Source organism: Formica exsecta, unplaced genomic scaffold (assembly GCF_003651465.1).
Source record: "Formica exsecta isolate Colony F162 unplaced genomic scaffold, ASM365146v1 scaffold38, whole genome shotgun sequence".
Classification (NCBI taxonomy): Eukaryota; Metazoa; Arthropoda; class Insecta; order Hymenoptera; family Formicidae; genus Formica; species Formica exsecta.
Window position 1 is genome coordinate 1370049 of NW_021851042.1, and position 18002 is coordinate 1388050.

The 18002-nt window shown below is 35.6% G+C and overlaps 1 protein-coding gene across 4 annotated transcripts in view; it reads left to right on the forward strand.

Moving 5' to 3' along the window:
* LOC115239372 (GAS2-like protein pickled eggs) overlaps positions 1-18002 on the forward strand; it is a 68509-nt gene that overhangs the window by 6657 nt on the left and 43850 nt on the right. For all 4 annotated transcript variants that reach the window (XM_029813857.1, XM_029813858.1, XM_029813859.1 and 1 more), the window contains exon 2: positions 8772-8961. In XM_029813857.1, the coding sequence (XP_029669717.1) occupies positions 8791-8961 (171 nt within the window). In that variant the 5' untranslated portion in view covers positions 8772-8790. The remainder of the gene's footprint in view (positions 1-8771; positions 8962-18002) is intronic.

Consider the following 18002-nt stretch of genomic DNA (forward strand, 5'->3'; position numbering starts at 1 on the left):
ATTATTATTATTATATTTTTATAATAATCGATATTTTATGTTAATAAATTGTATCAATTATTCTCGGATCACTATTATTCCATGATAATATAAATACGATAAATGACTTTATCGCACTAGCACATTGCACGGTACTAAAATCACACGATCGACAAATAGTATTTGCATTACTATTACTTGCTATTCTATTGCTCGATCATAGATGAACTCTATTGCGACAACACAATTGCGTTTACGCGAGGATTTGCTACGTGCTGCGCGAGCATCGAGACTTCAGAATAGCGTGCTGCTTGTTACGGGTGCTCTCCGGTTAAAAGTGAATGGGGAACCCGCTCATTCATAAGATTTTCTTCCGAGAGGGGCAGCAAACAGCCGCGTGCGCTCGTTACTTGCCTCAGCGCAGCGCGGAGCAAATGCACTTTATGCAGCGACTGGATATGCAACTAATCACTTTCGACCGCTAAAGCGAGGTATTTCTCGATCGAAGGATGCGAAGCTTGCGAAAAAGGAGTTTGCGAATAAATATTTTATGAGCAATCTCTCATCGCGCTTGACTTTGCACAGAGCAAACAAATTCAGTAAACATTGAAAGGAATATGTAACAGTTTTATCTTGGTAATAATAAATTTTAAAAGTTGTAACGAAATTATTATTATTTAATTTTTTAGTAATTGCAGATATTTTTTATCAACGATTTGTCGTCTACGTTTAACAGAGATTAGAGAGATAATACTCTATTTACAATGTTTTAGAATAATTATATACTTGTGTATATATACGCTCTATGCGACTTCTAAACAAAAATTAAATGTTACATAAAACATATAATGCAGGATTAATTAATATAAATATATAAAAAAAACAAAATAATAAACACTACATAAAAACAGCAGAATTTAACAACCGATTGACATATTTAGAAACTGATTAACAGACTGATTAACTCGCGAACCGGTTTTATCTCGTCAATGCGTATATGCACGAGGCTGCACGACTCGTAAATTCGCGATAATGATCGTCATGTTAAATGCAACAAATCAGTGCTGGAAATAGAGAGAGAGAGAGAGAGAGAGAGAGAGAAAGAAAGAGAAAAAGATTTATCTCTCGAAGGAGAACACGCGGCCCTTATGCGATTTGTTAAAGGTTTAATATCGTTAACACGACGATAATGTGGTCGAAAACATTTCTCTCGTTAAATCTCGGTCTCTCGTTCGCTCTCGACGCCGACCAGCAATGATTGCAACATTGCAAACGTCGCGATTAATGAACGGCTGTCATCGCATCGCCGGAAAATCAGTTGCACGTATCGCGAGCTATATGTGCTGTCGAGATGCGTTCGCCGAGAGACGTGCGCTCTCGCGCATCGGATTAAGTTGGATTTCAGCGCATACATACATTCTGATATTCCGATGACAGCATGATCCTTAGAGCAATCAGCAAGCATGTAATTTTTGCGAAGGGGAATTAACCGTGCCGCTAGTTTTGTCAGGTACATACGCGAATTGCCCCAGGAGGAGAAATTATAATGTCAGAAGCGTATGGTTTTACACTGATTTTGAACCGAATTTTCAAAGTTTCTCTCATTTACCAATCTCGTTTGATCATGTTGAAATTTGTAGAGTTGACGTTTCTTTACCGATCTTTATCTTTATATGTAGTATCTTTTTTTCGCGAGTTTTTTTCGATATTCGACTTAAAGTAGATAGCTCGCACGCGATATGGAAATTGTGGAAATTGCGCTCTTCGGGAAAGAAGTAGAAAAAGGAATAGAGACGAAAGACGTATGGAAAGAAAGGAGAAAGAGAGAAAGAGGGGAGAGGGCAATAAGTCCGGCCGAGGCGGTAGGTGATCAATCTCGGCGCGCTCGAAGGGAACTTTACGGGCCGGCGCGTAATGATAAACGACTTGGGAGTCGGTGTGTTCCGGACATTATCGGACCGCGCGTAGTCGAGATATCGCGTTTCTCGTTGCGAACACCGTGGTCCATGGGCGACCATGCGCGAAACGGATTTGCATTCGCGCGGGCGTAGTCGGACCGATCGGACCCGTCGTCGTCGTCGTCGTCGTCGTGGTCGTCGGGAACAGGTTCATTCCGTTGGCGCGCGAAATGAATGAAATCGTTAGGCGTTACGACACGCCGACGTTCTGCGCTCCGGATCGTTTTATCGGTCCGACTATCTGCGCGCGCGCGCCCGAACGCAATTATGCGTCTCGTAACAACTCGATGCGTGTGCGCGCGCGAGAGGGAACAGGCGCCGGCTTACGCATCCGGTTTCCCGGATATATATAGAGTGTCCATTCGGGATAATTGTCATATTGTCCGTTAAATGAGGAAAACCGCAATATATATCTCTTTTGAGATATTGAAATTAAAAAGTTATTTTTCGACAATTTTGTGCGATGTATAATTATGAATAATTTTTTCTAAAATTTTAAAAAGTTATTTTTTGACAATTTTTTGCGATGTATAATTATGAATAATTTTTTCTAAAATAATTTATAAAATCTACAGAGTCTTTAGAGTCTTAAGAAATTATTACGAAAAAATTAATTTTTAGAAAAATCTGTCATGACGAAAATTTAAATATAATATATTCGTCCTGGAAAAATACTTAACTTTTAGATGGAAAGATATAAATGACGCCGAGTATACTAGTTGGTTGTGTTTATTTTGAAAATAGATGCCATTATGATGTGTTTTGTATACAGGATTATGTTTACATTTTTAAACATTGTAATGTATATTAATAAGAATTTTTAAAATGAGCTATCTCGCGGACAAAGAAATGTTCTCTTTATTATACGCGTGAGTGGGTTCTTGATATCTCGACGACGATAATATCTCGAATTTCAATCTCTTCTACTTCGCGATGTGATCATTATGCCTTTTCTTCGTTTCCGCTGAAAATTTCCTCTTGGTAAATGAAATAACACTTGGATAATTGTAGAATGTTCGTTGTTACGATGCAATAAAAGCAGAGTGTTATAGTTATGGTACGATAAATGTTTTAAGAGAAGATATTTTGTATGACGAGATGTTGCTCGCGCGTGCGCGCGAAAGTCGTTGCACGTTATTGCGAAAATTCTCTCTTGCATATTTTATATGCAGTAAATGAACAGAAAATTTATATCCGTTTTGCAAAAAAAAAAAAAAAAAGACATTTATAAAATACTTATTGATGCATTTACATTTAATTACAAAAATTAATTTTCGCCAAGTTTGTCAAAATTAACAGATTTTTCTTGAATGTCTCTATGAAAATCGTTTGCTTTTCTTGTTATCATGATGAAGAACTTGCATATGTGTATATAGATATTTTGCAATCTTTTTATTGTTTATAGTACTTTTTGCATTATTGTTATAGATACTTCTGCTATTAGATACATTTATCGAAAATGAAATTGCGATGCATCTTATCGTGAATAATTATGCGGAATCTTGTCGTGGGACGACTCATGCGACGAAAAAAAAGACATAGTTGATATTTAATGGGCTGTAAAAGAGCAAATGATCATTAATTGCGTGGCGCTTATATGAAACGAGCATTATATGTACGTCCCGAGCGGATTTGTTTTCTATATTTACCTTTCGCGAAATTATCACATCGACCATCGCCATAATTACGACGCAGCGAGACTTTTAATTTATCGCGATCTTGTTTTCCTTTAATAATAATGTATCGGTGCTATCTTTGGTCCGATGCAAGAATGTTGTCGTCGCATTGATCGTGCATAACGTAACATTACTTTAACGTGCGCGATTAAATTGCGGCCAGCGGCAGCCGAGCAACACTCACGTATTGCCTCTCATATGTATACCGGTGTATTTATAAATCACAAAATTATAAAAAATGTGGTAAGATTACGAGGACATAAAGTAATGTAAAAAGAGAGGAACATTGGAAATTGTGTTCATAATTATTCGTAAAGAGTTTTATTTAAAATAGAATCTTGATATAAATATATGAAGAAATGTTTTGTGCAATAAAAACATGTAGATTTTTAAAACATTATCGTTTATATACGTGAATATTATATTACATATTACCCTTGTTTGCATAACTTCATGATGACGACGCGCATAACATTTATCATAACCGGCGATGAATGAGACTGAGGGGAGGATGAATCGGATTAAAGTAAACTCGCGCGCGCCCCAGAGAAATTATAGTAATAAGACGTAAGAGTAACTGCTTCCTGGCGATCAGAAGAGTTGGTTAAGTAAGTCGTGGGGATCAGAAAATTATGCACGCGTGTGTGCGTGTCTGTAAGTTAGGACGATTCATAAAGATAATAAAATATGTCGCCGAGACTCTCGTAAAGACTAACTATTATTTTTTCATTTAATCCGGTTCAACGCTTATCTTTAATCCCGTTCATCCGTCCTACCGTATCTGTTACCCCGTTGTTACGATATCAGCGCGGGAAGATGTTTCGAAAGATTTAGTTTACTTCTCTCGTGTGACTTATTGCGACTGACAATGAGTTTCTTGAAAAACCCCGCACGATATCCGCGTTTATATTTTCCTTCGAACGCGCAACTTTATTATTCGCGCTGATATCCCGAGAAAGGGTTCCACGAGCCCGTCGGCTCTTTATTATTCTATCGAGCGACACGAAAGGGACGGAATATTAAGAGTTGGTTGCCCTATAGATATCGCGCGCACGCTTTGTTCCCTATGAAAAAAGCGCATTCGTAAATTTACCTACGTGAGCGTACTTCAAAGGCGCGCTACACGTGACATAACGGTGCATCATGGCATTCATGCGCAAGTGTCACGAAAAACTGCGCAGTGTCGGGAACGCGATTATACTTTTGCAGAAACTTAAAGTCAAATATTTTGTGATATTAATCTGGAAAATATTTACTTTTATTATATATAAACTTCTATCCCTTAATATTTTTCATAACATAATCCGAAACCGAAATATTATATAATCTCTCTATTAATATTCTATAGTCTCTTTATATATATTTTTCATAAATTTCGATAAAATTCAATTTCAAAATGAGTCGTAACAAGATTTTATATACAGATTTTAAAGAATTTTATTAATATTCGTCATAACTGAATTTCATATCTAAAAAGCAATTATATATAGCTGGCAGTATGATATAATCATAAAGCTAGCTACGCCATAAATTATGAAATACTATGACGTTGATAACATCATCGTCGATAATCGGCATCTGTGTTACTTCGGCGTCAAAGTGGAAACGCGTTTTTCGCTATTCGACACGTAAAATTATCGATTATTTATCACAGAATCGCGCGAAAGAAGAAATACATAAAATCCCGTTAAATCCACTCTGCGTGAAATAAAGGAGGACGCTATCAATTTTCGAACGCGTCTTTCGCTTGCGATTACGAAAAGGATAGCGCGTGAATCGTGCGTGTTTAAGGATTAAATTTCACGGTGCATCTCTGCGCGAATCTCTAATAGATTCCTTCGCGTTGCGCTGACATTATAAAACCCACGGCGAACTCCGGCGGAATGTAACGATGTTTTGCACGCTCGTAACCCCGCTGTGATTTAGCGACCTTCGGCTTTGCGGGTGGCGATAAAGGTTGTAAGTTAACCCGTAAATTAGCCACCAGCCGCTGACAGACACACCCTCGTTTTTCATTCACCGTGTATATCGCTGAATATTTTAATTTCTTGTTTTTTTAAATAACATAATTTTACGATAATTATATCTTAACGCCTGAAGTCATACAGAGAATCATTTGCGTTTAATTATAATTATCAAACTAAGTATGACTAAATCATATAATCTGCATATATAATACTTACAATACATTTTATCAATAGCCCATATCCGGGACATAGCATTCCAGATACAAGATAATTATATCGTGAACTATTACACGCGTTCATCTTTCTCTCGAAGAAGAAGAAGAAGAATCGATAGAGTGCTATACTCAAGCTATTTGCTCCAAATGAGTCGGTTCCGTGAATCGTTCTACTTATTCGTTATCGATTTAAACTTTAGCATTTTCAACTGTGTATACATTTGATATGCGGCAAATAGGCGCCAACGATATGGGGCGAGACGCGCGCGCATCGCGTCGTGGGAAACGTGATACGATGACATTTCGCAGCCTTTTGTAAATCATAATCCGTGATCGTCGCTGTCGGCGCACGAATCTTTTATCGCACGAATTCACGATTGACTAGCTTTTTATTCGTCGGTTCCTTTTTCGTCTGGATCTCTATCGATATCTTTTTATTCTCTTCTCCCTTCTCTATCGTTCTTTGCATATGATACTATGTAGTTAATAAATTATGGGGTCCGAAGGTCCAAAGTCGTCAAATCTTCTTTCAAATATTTTATAGTTTCTCCGAGCAGTAGGTCCTGATAATCTCTTTGACGAAAAGTTGATTAGCCGTCATATTTCACTTTCTAAATTTGAACTAAATCTCGAATTAAAATTCTTTGCTAAGTTAAATTTCATCATGTGTTTGCACGTATTACTAAACCATTATTTTCAAACCAGTTTCGGTCAACTCTTGACGAAGGTTCGTCGAATTAGAGGGGCTCAGACCACATCGAAATGAAGCTTCATGGGGTCCTATGAATGGGGCGTTTTATTGCTGTTAGATATTATCCCGGCGGCGCGTGTGTGGATCATTTCCCACGATTATTTTCTCTGGTCAACATATACAGGCAGTTGAAAAATGAGAATATTTAGAGAGTGGGAGAGAGTATTAAATTTTTTTTGCACAGCGGTCAACGATCTCAGAATTGTTGGAAGAAGAAAAATGTGTTTGTACATTTGTCCTATCTATTTTCAAATAATAAAATATTACTTGTTGAAGATTTTTACGGAATAGCTTCTATTCTCACAACAATTATTTTTAATTGTCCCAATTTTTTTTTTAAATCCGGCAATGTAGACGTGTAATTATCCGAGTTATATGGGTTTATTCGAATGCGTGGTGTAGGTTTATTTATCAAATATTAAAGTTTGTTTTATTGCGTCGCACTGAAATTTTCATTCAATGAAAACCGAGCACGCTTAAATGTCATTCTGTGATGCGATGCTATTCAAAATATATCAGAGCAATGTCTTACAATGATTTCACTTGCGACATTGCGACTTGGCGAACTTTCGATACTATTAACCTATACATTAGTTGATGAGTTGTACACAATGCAGCTGATGAAGATTTATGTGCGTCACCGCCCGAAACGAAATAAGAATTAAATGACTCAATGGACAACAAGGTAAAGCGTTCATATGTTTAAAATGAAATAAATCTATTGTAAAAGAGAAAGCAGGAAAATAAAAATTGAAAGAAAGTAGAAGAATGTAAAAACATAAATAAATAATAAATGGACAGTTTGTTCGTCCTTGAATGAAATTGTTGATAATGGTGGTACATCTGCAGAGAGAGAGAAAGAGATAGAGAGAGATAAAACACACACACACTTTTCTAGAATATAACACACATAAAATGTAACAATAACAAATGTTTACGTCGAAAAATGCAAGTAATGACAAATTTGTTATTTATTAGAGAAAAAGAGGCAAAAAATAAATCAAAGAAATCACGTCATCCGACAATTATGTTTAAGACAAGATTTATTTATATTTGATTAAGCCGAGTCATATATGTATAATCGAGATTCTATCATATACGAAAGGTATCGTGGCAAAATGCATCCGAAATAAACACATATTGATATGTATACATACACATATAGGGTGGCTGAATGACGTGCCATGGGGAAAATATCGCGGGATTGACCGCGCCATTGTCAACAACGACACTCGGAGTGGCCATTGTCTGGCTTCGCGTTTTTTTATTCATTGGATATTTATAATCTGCCTCTTGCATCGCGAAATAATGCCCACGGATTTGCATACGCAACGGTATCTGGACGTGGAAATATCGCGTGAGAAAACGAATCGGGATTCCGTTAGCGGCACGTTGCAGTTCCCGGACATAACAAATGTAGCTTTCATCGAGACGATAAATAACGTTGATCATGACTTTTTCGCGATATTTCAAAGTTTACGAAGAATCATAAGAATTTAATTGAATGCGTATCTATCGCAAACTAGGACATAAGATAATTTTTCTTCTTTAAATGTACTGTATTACATTCTCTGCATTCCATATGAAATAAATACATAATCAAGCTTTGGACGGAGGAGCAAGAAAAAGCAAAATTGAAAGAAAATATAGAGAAAAATAAAAGAAAAACATTTTTATGTAATTGGTTAAAAACGCAGTAAAGGAAAGTGAGTAAATAAAATTTCTAAGATTTTAAAAAAATTAGAATTCTATTGTACTCAGTGGGGCTTCTTTTAAACTATGAATAACCCTAGTCCTTTCGGGACTTTCAAAGGGTGGGGGAAGTTTTCTCCCTTGTCACGGTAAGACTAAGAAGTTTCTTCAGTTACGTTAGTTCTCTCTGAATGCTCTAGGCAAGCAGAAGTGGAAAAATATTGTATAAGATGCGGAATTCCCGGTAAATCGAAAGTGCAAAATTATGAAAAATTTTAACTTGTGATAATATAATGAAAAATAAATTGATTTGTTAGGTGATATTTAAATTTAAAAAAGTAGACAAAATAAAATTGATAATACAGTTTATAAAGATGTTTGTTTTTATTTATTTAAATAAATATTTAAATACAAAAGTGAAATCAAAGTAGAGTCGAGAAAAAGAAAAAGGACTAGTTTTAAATTTAATATTTAAATTTAATATATAATTTATATCAAATTTTTAATACAATGTAATATCTTTCCGCTTTTAGTTTTCAAATTGTTGAAATCATGTCGGTGCTACTGGAAGGTAGATCGTACAGGCCGTTCAAGTCCTCGGAGGAATATCTGATAGCGATGAAGGAGGACCTGGCTGAATGGCTGAACGCCCTGTATCCGGAACTGAGGATCAATCTCGACAATTTTATGGACCGACTGGACACCGGTGTTGCTCTATGTAAAGTAAGTGTCACGAATGATTTGCTTAAGCTATAACTATCGCGGAAGCACGATTATCCGTGCGGTTAAGTGCTCGTACAGTCATAACGAGGCAGGCGATCCTTATCACGCGGCTATCATCGTCGAAAAATTCCCCCGCGATCGAGATACCCATTGGCCTCAATCTTAGAACACGATTGTCACGTTCTCTGGCTCTTTCCGCGTTTATTTTCTCGCCGCTTCGTAAACATCCACCTATACACAGTATCGTGAAAGTATGATTACATACACAAAAGTAATAAAACTCTTTTAGAATACGCGTAAGTAATTTTTTTCATCGTACATTTTATGTCAAATCGTTACTCGAAACGATATGTAACTCGCAAGTCTTTTCCTGTGTTCAAATATTTTATGTACATTAAAATATTATATTAAACTTTAAATAAAACACACAGACATTATACTAACGTTAATAATATAAACACGAAATTTGAGCGCAAGTTAAAAATGTGGAAATAGTTCCGATGATGCTAGACAAATTTAAAATTCGATTTCCTGTCGAAATTTTTTCCCCATTCACGAACGCACGCGCCACGCGTTAAAAACGCATCAAAAAAGCACGTGTGCATCGTGACGAGGAGGAAGAAGGATGTGTGTGACGTCCAGCGGAAGCTCTTCGTCCTGCGTGACGTGAATTACGATTGAGCTTAATGCAGAGTGGGAAGAGCGAAGAGTAATGCGTTAAAGAGCTCTTTTAATCTATATTTCTATTAAAATATGCCGTTATCACCATTATTCTGTTAATGCGTCTTCGAAAATTTGAACACATTTTCCATAGATCAATAACATTTTTTCTGGCATTTATTCTGCGATTTTATTAGAAACTTAATATCAATTTTTAATTAATTATTAAATAATTAAAAGAATTAAATTTAATATTTTTTAATGACAATTCGATAGTGAATTTCATACACATCTGATTTGCAAAGTATATACATATATTTTTCTTCTTTCGATAATTTATTTAACATTGTGCTTCTGCGAAATGTATAATGACTAATATAGATGTCTGCTTAAACGAAATTGAAATTATATATTTGCGGCAGCATGCATATTTTTTTGTCGACAAGTGACAACAAATAAAACTTGTATATTAAAATCACTGGCTTTTATGGACACGATGGTTAAAATAAAAAAAAAAGAATGTGTATACAATCTGTATTTTCCACTCAATCATACTACTCGACTGCAGCGGTGGATAGAGAGAGTAGTCATTCGTAGCGTGACCAATCGACTGTCGACGATGTACATACTGTACATACACGGTCAGCTTATTAGCTCGGGCATTATTAAAGCAATTTTAACAAGTCATTAAGGGCACGGCAAATTAGGGCGTTAAAAAAAATGCGGGACACAATGAATAATGCTTTAATTACTCGATTAACGCGGTCGGCAATCGTGACGCTCTCATGTCAGGTCACAGTCGCGTGTAAATAACGAGCGTAAAGTTCGTGCATTTTGTAGGCAACTATACGAGGTGAGATAAGTGTCGCGGTGTATATGGCGTGGTTATAAATATCGTCAAGTTTTTATTATCGGAGAAACGAAAAATCAACAAGAATCGCCAAATCGGGGGCAATATTATTACTGATTCGTTAATTAAAATATATGTTACTCAATAATATGATCTTCTCTAATATATCAGATATCGTGGACTCTTAAATTTTTATCGATTGTATTTTACAACGTGACGCCGGACGTAATATTTCCCGGAACGATACTGCGCGATCGATCGTGATCCAGGCGCCGATCGTGGAACGGTCCGGATCAAGCCGACTTTCACTGATCTACGACGACGATCCAATGCAAGTTGCTCGAGTCCGGGCACCGAAACGAGCCCCATTCATCGCCACGGGCCCCGTCGCGCGCGCTCATAATGACCACCGGATTCGCGACGAGTATCCGATCGCGACGCTCGTATAAATGCCGGAGTATCGGCTGGATCGCGCTCGTTATTAGCAACGCGCCGGCCCGCGTCGTCGTTATAAATTCATGCCAGAGAAATATTTAGAGTAGGCAGGAGAGGACGATAAAATCGCGGCGGCTCGTTCGCGGTGCGGTGCGTGCGTTCCCTATGTGCCAACCCGGAGAAAGTCACCGGCTGCTCGCGGCGCATCGGGTATGCACCTTAAAGCCGGATTTAGACCACGGTAAGACGATTGTGTCGTTGCACGAATTCTTATAAACGTATTAACGTCCTAATTCTCTCTCCCCATTCAGCAATTATATTTAATTATGACATTAAAAGCGAAAAATCATGTCTATATATACATCATCTATATATTTGCATTCGATAGAATTGATAAAATATGTTTAAAATATTTTTTTTTTTTCGTGGATTAATTAACAGCCTTAAATCTTGTATTACAAGGTTTATTTTCGCTGGAAATGTAGGACACATGCATATTGTGAGTTACACATGTATTTATTAATGCTGGATAATAAAAAGAAAATTTTTGCATATTTTATCAATCCATAATAGCGAACGCGAAAATAATGGTATACAAAAAAGAAATAATTTATTTTGATATATTCCACAAGAAAAAAAAAATCACTATATATCTTGCTTAATAATTTTATAATTCAACATAGCTGCAATGAAGAGTTCTCCTTAATTTGAATTATACATATACAAATATGAGAAAAATAAAAAATTGCAAAGAATAATAAAAAGAGGCAGAGAAAATTAAATAGAAAATGCAGGTTGTATCGAATACGATGTACTTTAAGTTTAATTGAAACATCGCAATTAAATGAGATTGAGGAGAGGACGATGTACATATGTGAGCCTCGATATTCAGCATTAGATACGTTCGGATTGTAGAGCGAAGCGCAACGTACTTTAGTCTGAATCCGGTTTAAGGATTACGGCAAATCTCGAAGTGAGGTGTTGGAATTTCTTACCTGTGTGGCAGGGGGTAGATTGGGTTGTATCAGTAAGTAGAAACAGGGGGAGGGCGAGGTAGCAGTGCTTTTGCATATATCGACTTTACGAGCCGTGACGAGTGGCCAAGCGGGGAGCATAATAAGATACGCGACAAGAAACGATAAGGAACCCCAGTGCTCTCGATACCGGCACTTCTGGGAGCTCTTTTCTGCATTTCTTTCTCTTTTCTATCGTTTGCGGCGGTTTTTACAGACTGTGATTTTTTTTTGCTCCGTTTATGTCCGGTGAGGGAGGCGCGCAGACATCTGCATGCAATATGCATCGCAGCCTAACGTAAACGAAATGCAGCGATGGGAGAAATATTCAACCATATTTGGTAGTTTTGTATACATTTCCTTTGAATAATCTTTTAATAATAATTTTTACAATCTAGTATTATTTTCGCGAATATTAATTTATAGACGTTAAATAAAAACTCGTTTCCTTGAAAACTGTTCATTGCATTTAATTGATTTCTTGCTGATTAGAGATAATGTTACATAACGTTTTATATATCTTTGTATATAATCGAAAGCATAGAAATATGATCTTTGCGTATTCATAATGATGAATTATTTATAATTTTCAAACGGTAATAGTTTGAAGAAAAATATAGTAACATAATTTTATAGCGGATTTATATTTAGAATTAAAATTTTAATAGGCGATAGATTACAGATTTATCTTCCGAGAAATATTAAATTTTAGAATCAATCCTCATAAAAATGATGTGCATTTATCATCAATTATTTACATTCCGGCCATTGATTTTTGTGAGTAGTGATTAATTTATAGTAATAATAATTAAATTTTGCAATCAATTTAAAGATATCTTTCGCTCAATCATCCAAAAATAAATCTGTTAAACTGTATTCTTTGACACGTAAAAGGAAGCTTTTGACATTAAGGCAGGTTCATGAAAAGCGTTTTTTTTAAAACAAATTGGAGAATGGTACTTGTCATGCGGTTTAAAGGTCGACAGGCACTCCATATTAATCACGATATCCCGAAAGAAGCCAAGAGCGACGGCGCACGGCCTTTCCTGTCGGAAATGACAAATACCGGGCGCCTCGATGGTAGGGCCTTATATAGAAGTCGGCTGGCACTATCTTCGAGCACACGGTGCCACCGTGCATAATATCGATCCAAAAGAGTATTAACTCTTCAATTATGTTACAGTCATTCAATAAAAATAATTCAATCACTGTCTTATGTACATTTTTTAAGATTTTTTAATTTTTAATTTTTAATCTCTTTCATCTTATACGAGAAGTAATTTTGAAATTTTTATATTCTTAAAAATAGTACATATAATCGTCCATGCTGCTTTTGAAAAGTAGTTATTTACGGCGCAAATCCAGTAAAGACCTCGCGATTTTCTCCTCGCAAGGACGCCGAGTTGACGTTGCTTCGCGCAGATCGCGACGTCATTTCAATGGTAATCCCATAGATATCTTTACATAAATAGAAGAGTGTTCTTATATCGCGAATCCTGGATTATGTCGTGGAATTCCAGGCGAATTTGCGAATTCGCGAGTGCGCGATTAATTAACCGCAATTGTCGCTATCTGCTTTTTCTCTCTCGCTCCTCTCTCATTCGGAATTAGAATTTATGGCGCCCCTTGCAGACCTTAAAGCTTATTTAAAATGAGACAGTTTAAGACTCATTTGGACAAGCAATATCGTATCGTAAGAGTGAATAACAGCCATTAGGACAAAACCCATAATTTAAGATAATAAAACTTCTTCCGTAAATAAAAATATTATTTTTCTACACATTATGTAGATATTAATTAAAATTAAAATGTTTGGACGCATTTTTGATTTTACGTGAAAAACGCATTGTTTGAAACTTGTCATGAAAAATTATACTGTCTCTAGTGCATAATCGCTTTTATATTTGTTTTTTTTATAATTTTATAATCTTTTCTATTGTGGAAGCTGTGCATCGCGAGTGTGTAGACAATATTCTTGTAAGAAATAATTTTGAAACAATGTTTTTAAATGGAATTTACTTGTTAACTGGATCTGCTGTCAAAGGAGATCGCGCGCGATCGAGGTCGATCCCGGGGATCCGAGGGAGCTGGTCACATTAATGAGCCAATTAATGGGAGAGTTACGAGCCCGGCTTTCCCGACAACACGATTGTCCGTCGACTTTTCTGACGCGCGTGGCAGAGCGAGTTACCTCTCGGCGACGAGTCGCTCGTTAACTGAGTTTATCTGTGAATCTATCAGTTATCTTAAAGCGCTATTAAACGCGAATAGGATCGGCAATTTCCTTCGAGTGAGTTGGCATTATCGATCACGTTATGATAAATGCAAATCCGATGGGCAATTTTTGTGTTATACGTGCGATCGATCACGCGTGATCGATTTACTACTTCTTCCTTGCTAGATGAAAAAAGATAAATTTCGTATCATAATTTGAATCTTTTAAGTCTTAATGATACATCGAAGGATTTTAATATAATTTTAACGGTTAAATTGAATTTTGTTACAGAAATAATTTTGTATCAAAATAAAAAACTATATTGAAAAATAATTTGAAGTGTGCTAAAAATTGATCAAGTAAGAAATTTTATTAGTATGAAAGAAATAACAATACATGCGCGCAATAATTAATTTAAGAAAACGTTTATGTTTTACGTTATTTTAACGATAATAAAATCGAAGAAAATTCATATTTGTCAATTTATATTCATCGAAATCGCGGTAGAAAATACAAATGCGTAAATCGTAACATAAATATAATATGAAAGCAATTAGAAGGAACTGGAAACAAGGTCGGCGGCCTTGAAATTTCTTGTAGTTAATTGAAATCGAGTGGAAAGCTGATGAAACCCGATGCCGCCGTTGAATTATCGTAAATGGCATGATGACTAGTACCGTTCTATGACGTCGCGAAATGTAGAAAAGCGTAAAAGGACGGATCTCTATTCATCCCGTTTCTATTAAATAAACTCTCGTAATTTTCATTATCTTATAATTATAAAGTCTGTTAACATCCAAATTAATTATTTTTTTATAATTAGTCCAATACTCTTCTTTTTTTAAAGAAAGCGACTATACTTAATAAAATTGTCAATGGCACGGGGGAGAAATAGAAAGAAGTAGAGAAATATCAATCTGTCTTGACGTGAATTAAATTAAAATCTGTTTTTACACGTTCATATGGCACTTTAAAGGTGAATGTCTATACGTGTCTTATAAAGTACGCATATGTGAAAAATAACCACATGTGCGTCCTTGCAGGCTGATTATCCTTTTTGGAAGGTCGATCGTAAAAATGAATGCGTTGCTAGTATATCCGTTTCTGCGTATTTTACACCAAGGAAACACATTACGCATGCGAGGTCAAGAGCGTTTCCTGCCGCCTCCATTAGCATTTCTATTGAGAGTTCCTATTCCTTTATCTAGCTTGCGTGCGTTCGGAAACGACAGTAGTACGAAGGACCATTCACATAAGTCGTTGTTAGCTTACAATCGAGAGTATCATGATTTCAAAATTATTGTCCGTATAAATATACTGATTTTAAAAAAATATATAAATATAATAATCTAATAAATAATGAATTATAAAATATAAAATATAAAAAAAATATGTCAGATGTAAATAATATTAAAAAACTGTGAGAAGTTTTTAAGAGAAATCGATAAATAATAACTCTTCAATTATGTTACAGTCATTCAATAAAAATAATTCAATCACTGTCTTATGTACATTTTTTAAGATTTTTTAATTTTTAATTTTTAATCTCTTTCATCTTATACGAGAAGTAATTTTGAAATTTTTATATTCTTAAAAATAGTACATATAATCGTCCATGCTGCTTTTGAAAAGTAGTTATTTACGGCGCAAATCCAGTAAAGACCTCGCGATTTTCTCCTCGCAAGGACGCCGAGTTGACGTTGCTTCGCGCAGATCGCGACGTCATTTCAATGGTAATCCCATAGATATCTTTACATAAATAGAAGAGTGTTCTTATATCGCGAATCCTGGATTATGTCGTGGAATTCCAGGCGAATTTGCGAATTCGCGAGTGCGCGATTAATTAACCGCAATTGTCGCTATCTGCTTTTTCTCTCTCGCTCCTCTCTCATTCGGAATTAGAATTTATGGCGCCCCTTGCAGACCTTAAAGCTTATTTAAAATGAGACAGTTTAAGACTCATTTGGACAAGCAATATCGTATCGTAAGAGTGAATAACAGCCATTAGGACAAAACCCATAATTTAAGATAATAAAACTTCTTCCGTAAATAAAAATATTATTTTTCTACACATTATGTAGATATTAATTAAAATTAAAATGTTTGGACGCATTTTTGATTTTACGTGAAAAACGCATTGTTTGAAACTTGTCATGAAAAATTATACTGTCTCTAGTGCGCATAATCGCTTTTATATTTGTTTTTTATAATTTTATAATCTTTTCTATTGTGGAAGCTGTGCATCGCGAGTGTGTAGACAATATTCTTGTAAGAAATAATTTTGAAACAATGTTTTTAAATGGAATTTACTTGTTAACTGGATCTGCTGTCAAAGGAGATCGCGCGCGATCGAGGTCGATCCCGGGGATCCGAGGGAGCTGGTCACATTAATGAGCCAATTAATGGGAGAGTTACGAGCCCGGCTTTCCCGACAACACGATTGTCCGTCGACTTTTCTGACGCGCGTGGCAGAGCGAGTTACCTCTCGGCGACGAGTCGCTCGTTAACTGAGTTTATCTGTGAATCTATCAGTTATCTTAAAGCGCTATTAAACGCGAATAGGATCGGCAATTTCCTTCGAGTGAGTTGGCATTATCGATCACGTTATGATAAATGCAAATCCGATGGGCAATTTTTGTGTTATACGTGCGATCGATCACGCGTGATCGATTTACTACTTCTTCCTTGCTAGATGAAAAAAGATAAATTTCGTATCATAATTTGAATCTTTTAAGTCTTAATGATACATCGAAGGATTTTAATATAATTTTAACGGTTAAATTGAATTTTGTTACAGAAATAATTTTGTATCAAAATAAAAAACTATATTGAAAAATAATTTGAAGTGTGCTAAAAATTGATCAAGTAAGAAATTTTATTAGTATGAAAGAAATAACAATACATGCGCGCAATAATTAATTTAAGAAAACGTTTATGTTTTACGTTATTTTAACGATAATAAAATCGAAGAAAATTCATATTTGTCAATTTATATTCATCGAAATCGCGGTAGAAAATACAAATGCGTAAATCGTAACATAAATATAATATGAAAGCAATTAGAAGGAACTGGAAACAAGGTCGGCGGCCTTGAAATTTCTTGTAGTTAATTGAAATCGAGTGGAAAGCTGATGAAACCCGATGCCGCCGTTGAATTATCGTAAATGGCATGATGACTAGTACCGTTCTATGACGTCGCGAAATGTAGAAAAGCGTAAAAGGACGGATCTCTATTCATCCCGTTTCTATTAAATAAACTCTCGTAATTTTCATTATCTTATAATTATAAAGTCTGTTAACATCCAAATTAATTATTTTTTTATAATTAGTCCAATACTCTTCTTTTTTTAAAGAAAGTGACTATACTTAATAAAATTGTCAATGGCACGGGGGAGAAATAGAAAGAAGTAGAGAAATATCAATCTGTCTTGACGTGAATTAAATTAAAATCTGTTTTTACACGTTCATATGGCACTTTAAAGGTGAATGTCTATACGTGTCTTATAAAGTACGCATATGTGAAAAATAACCACATGTGCGTCCTTGCAGGCTGATTATCCTTTTTGGAAGGTCGATCGTAAAAATGAATGCGTTGCTAGTATATCCGTTTCTGCGTATTTTACACCAAGGAAACACATTACGCATGCGAGGTCAAGAGCGTTTCCTGCCGCCTCCATTAGCATTTCTATTGAGAGTTCCTATTCCTTTATCTAGCTTGCGTGCGTTCGGAAACGACAGTAGTACGAAGGACCATTCACATAAGTCGTTGTTAGCTTACAATCGAGAGTATCATGATTTCAAAATTATTGTCCGTATAAATATACTGATTTTAAAAAAATATATAAATATAATAATCTAATAAATAATG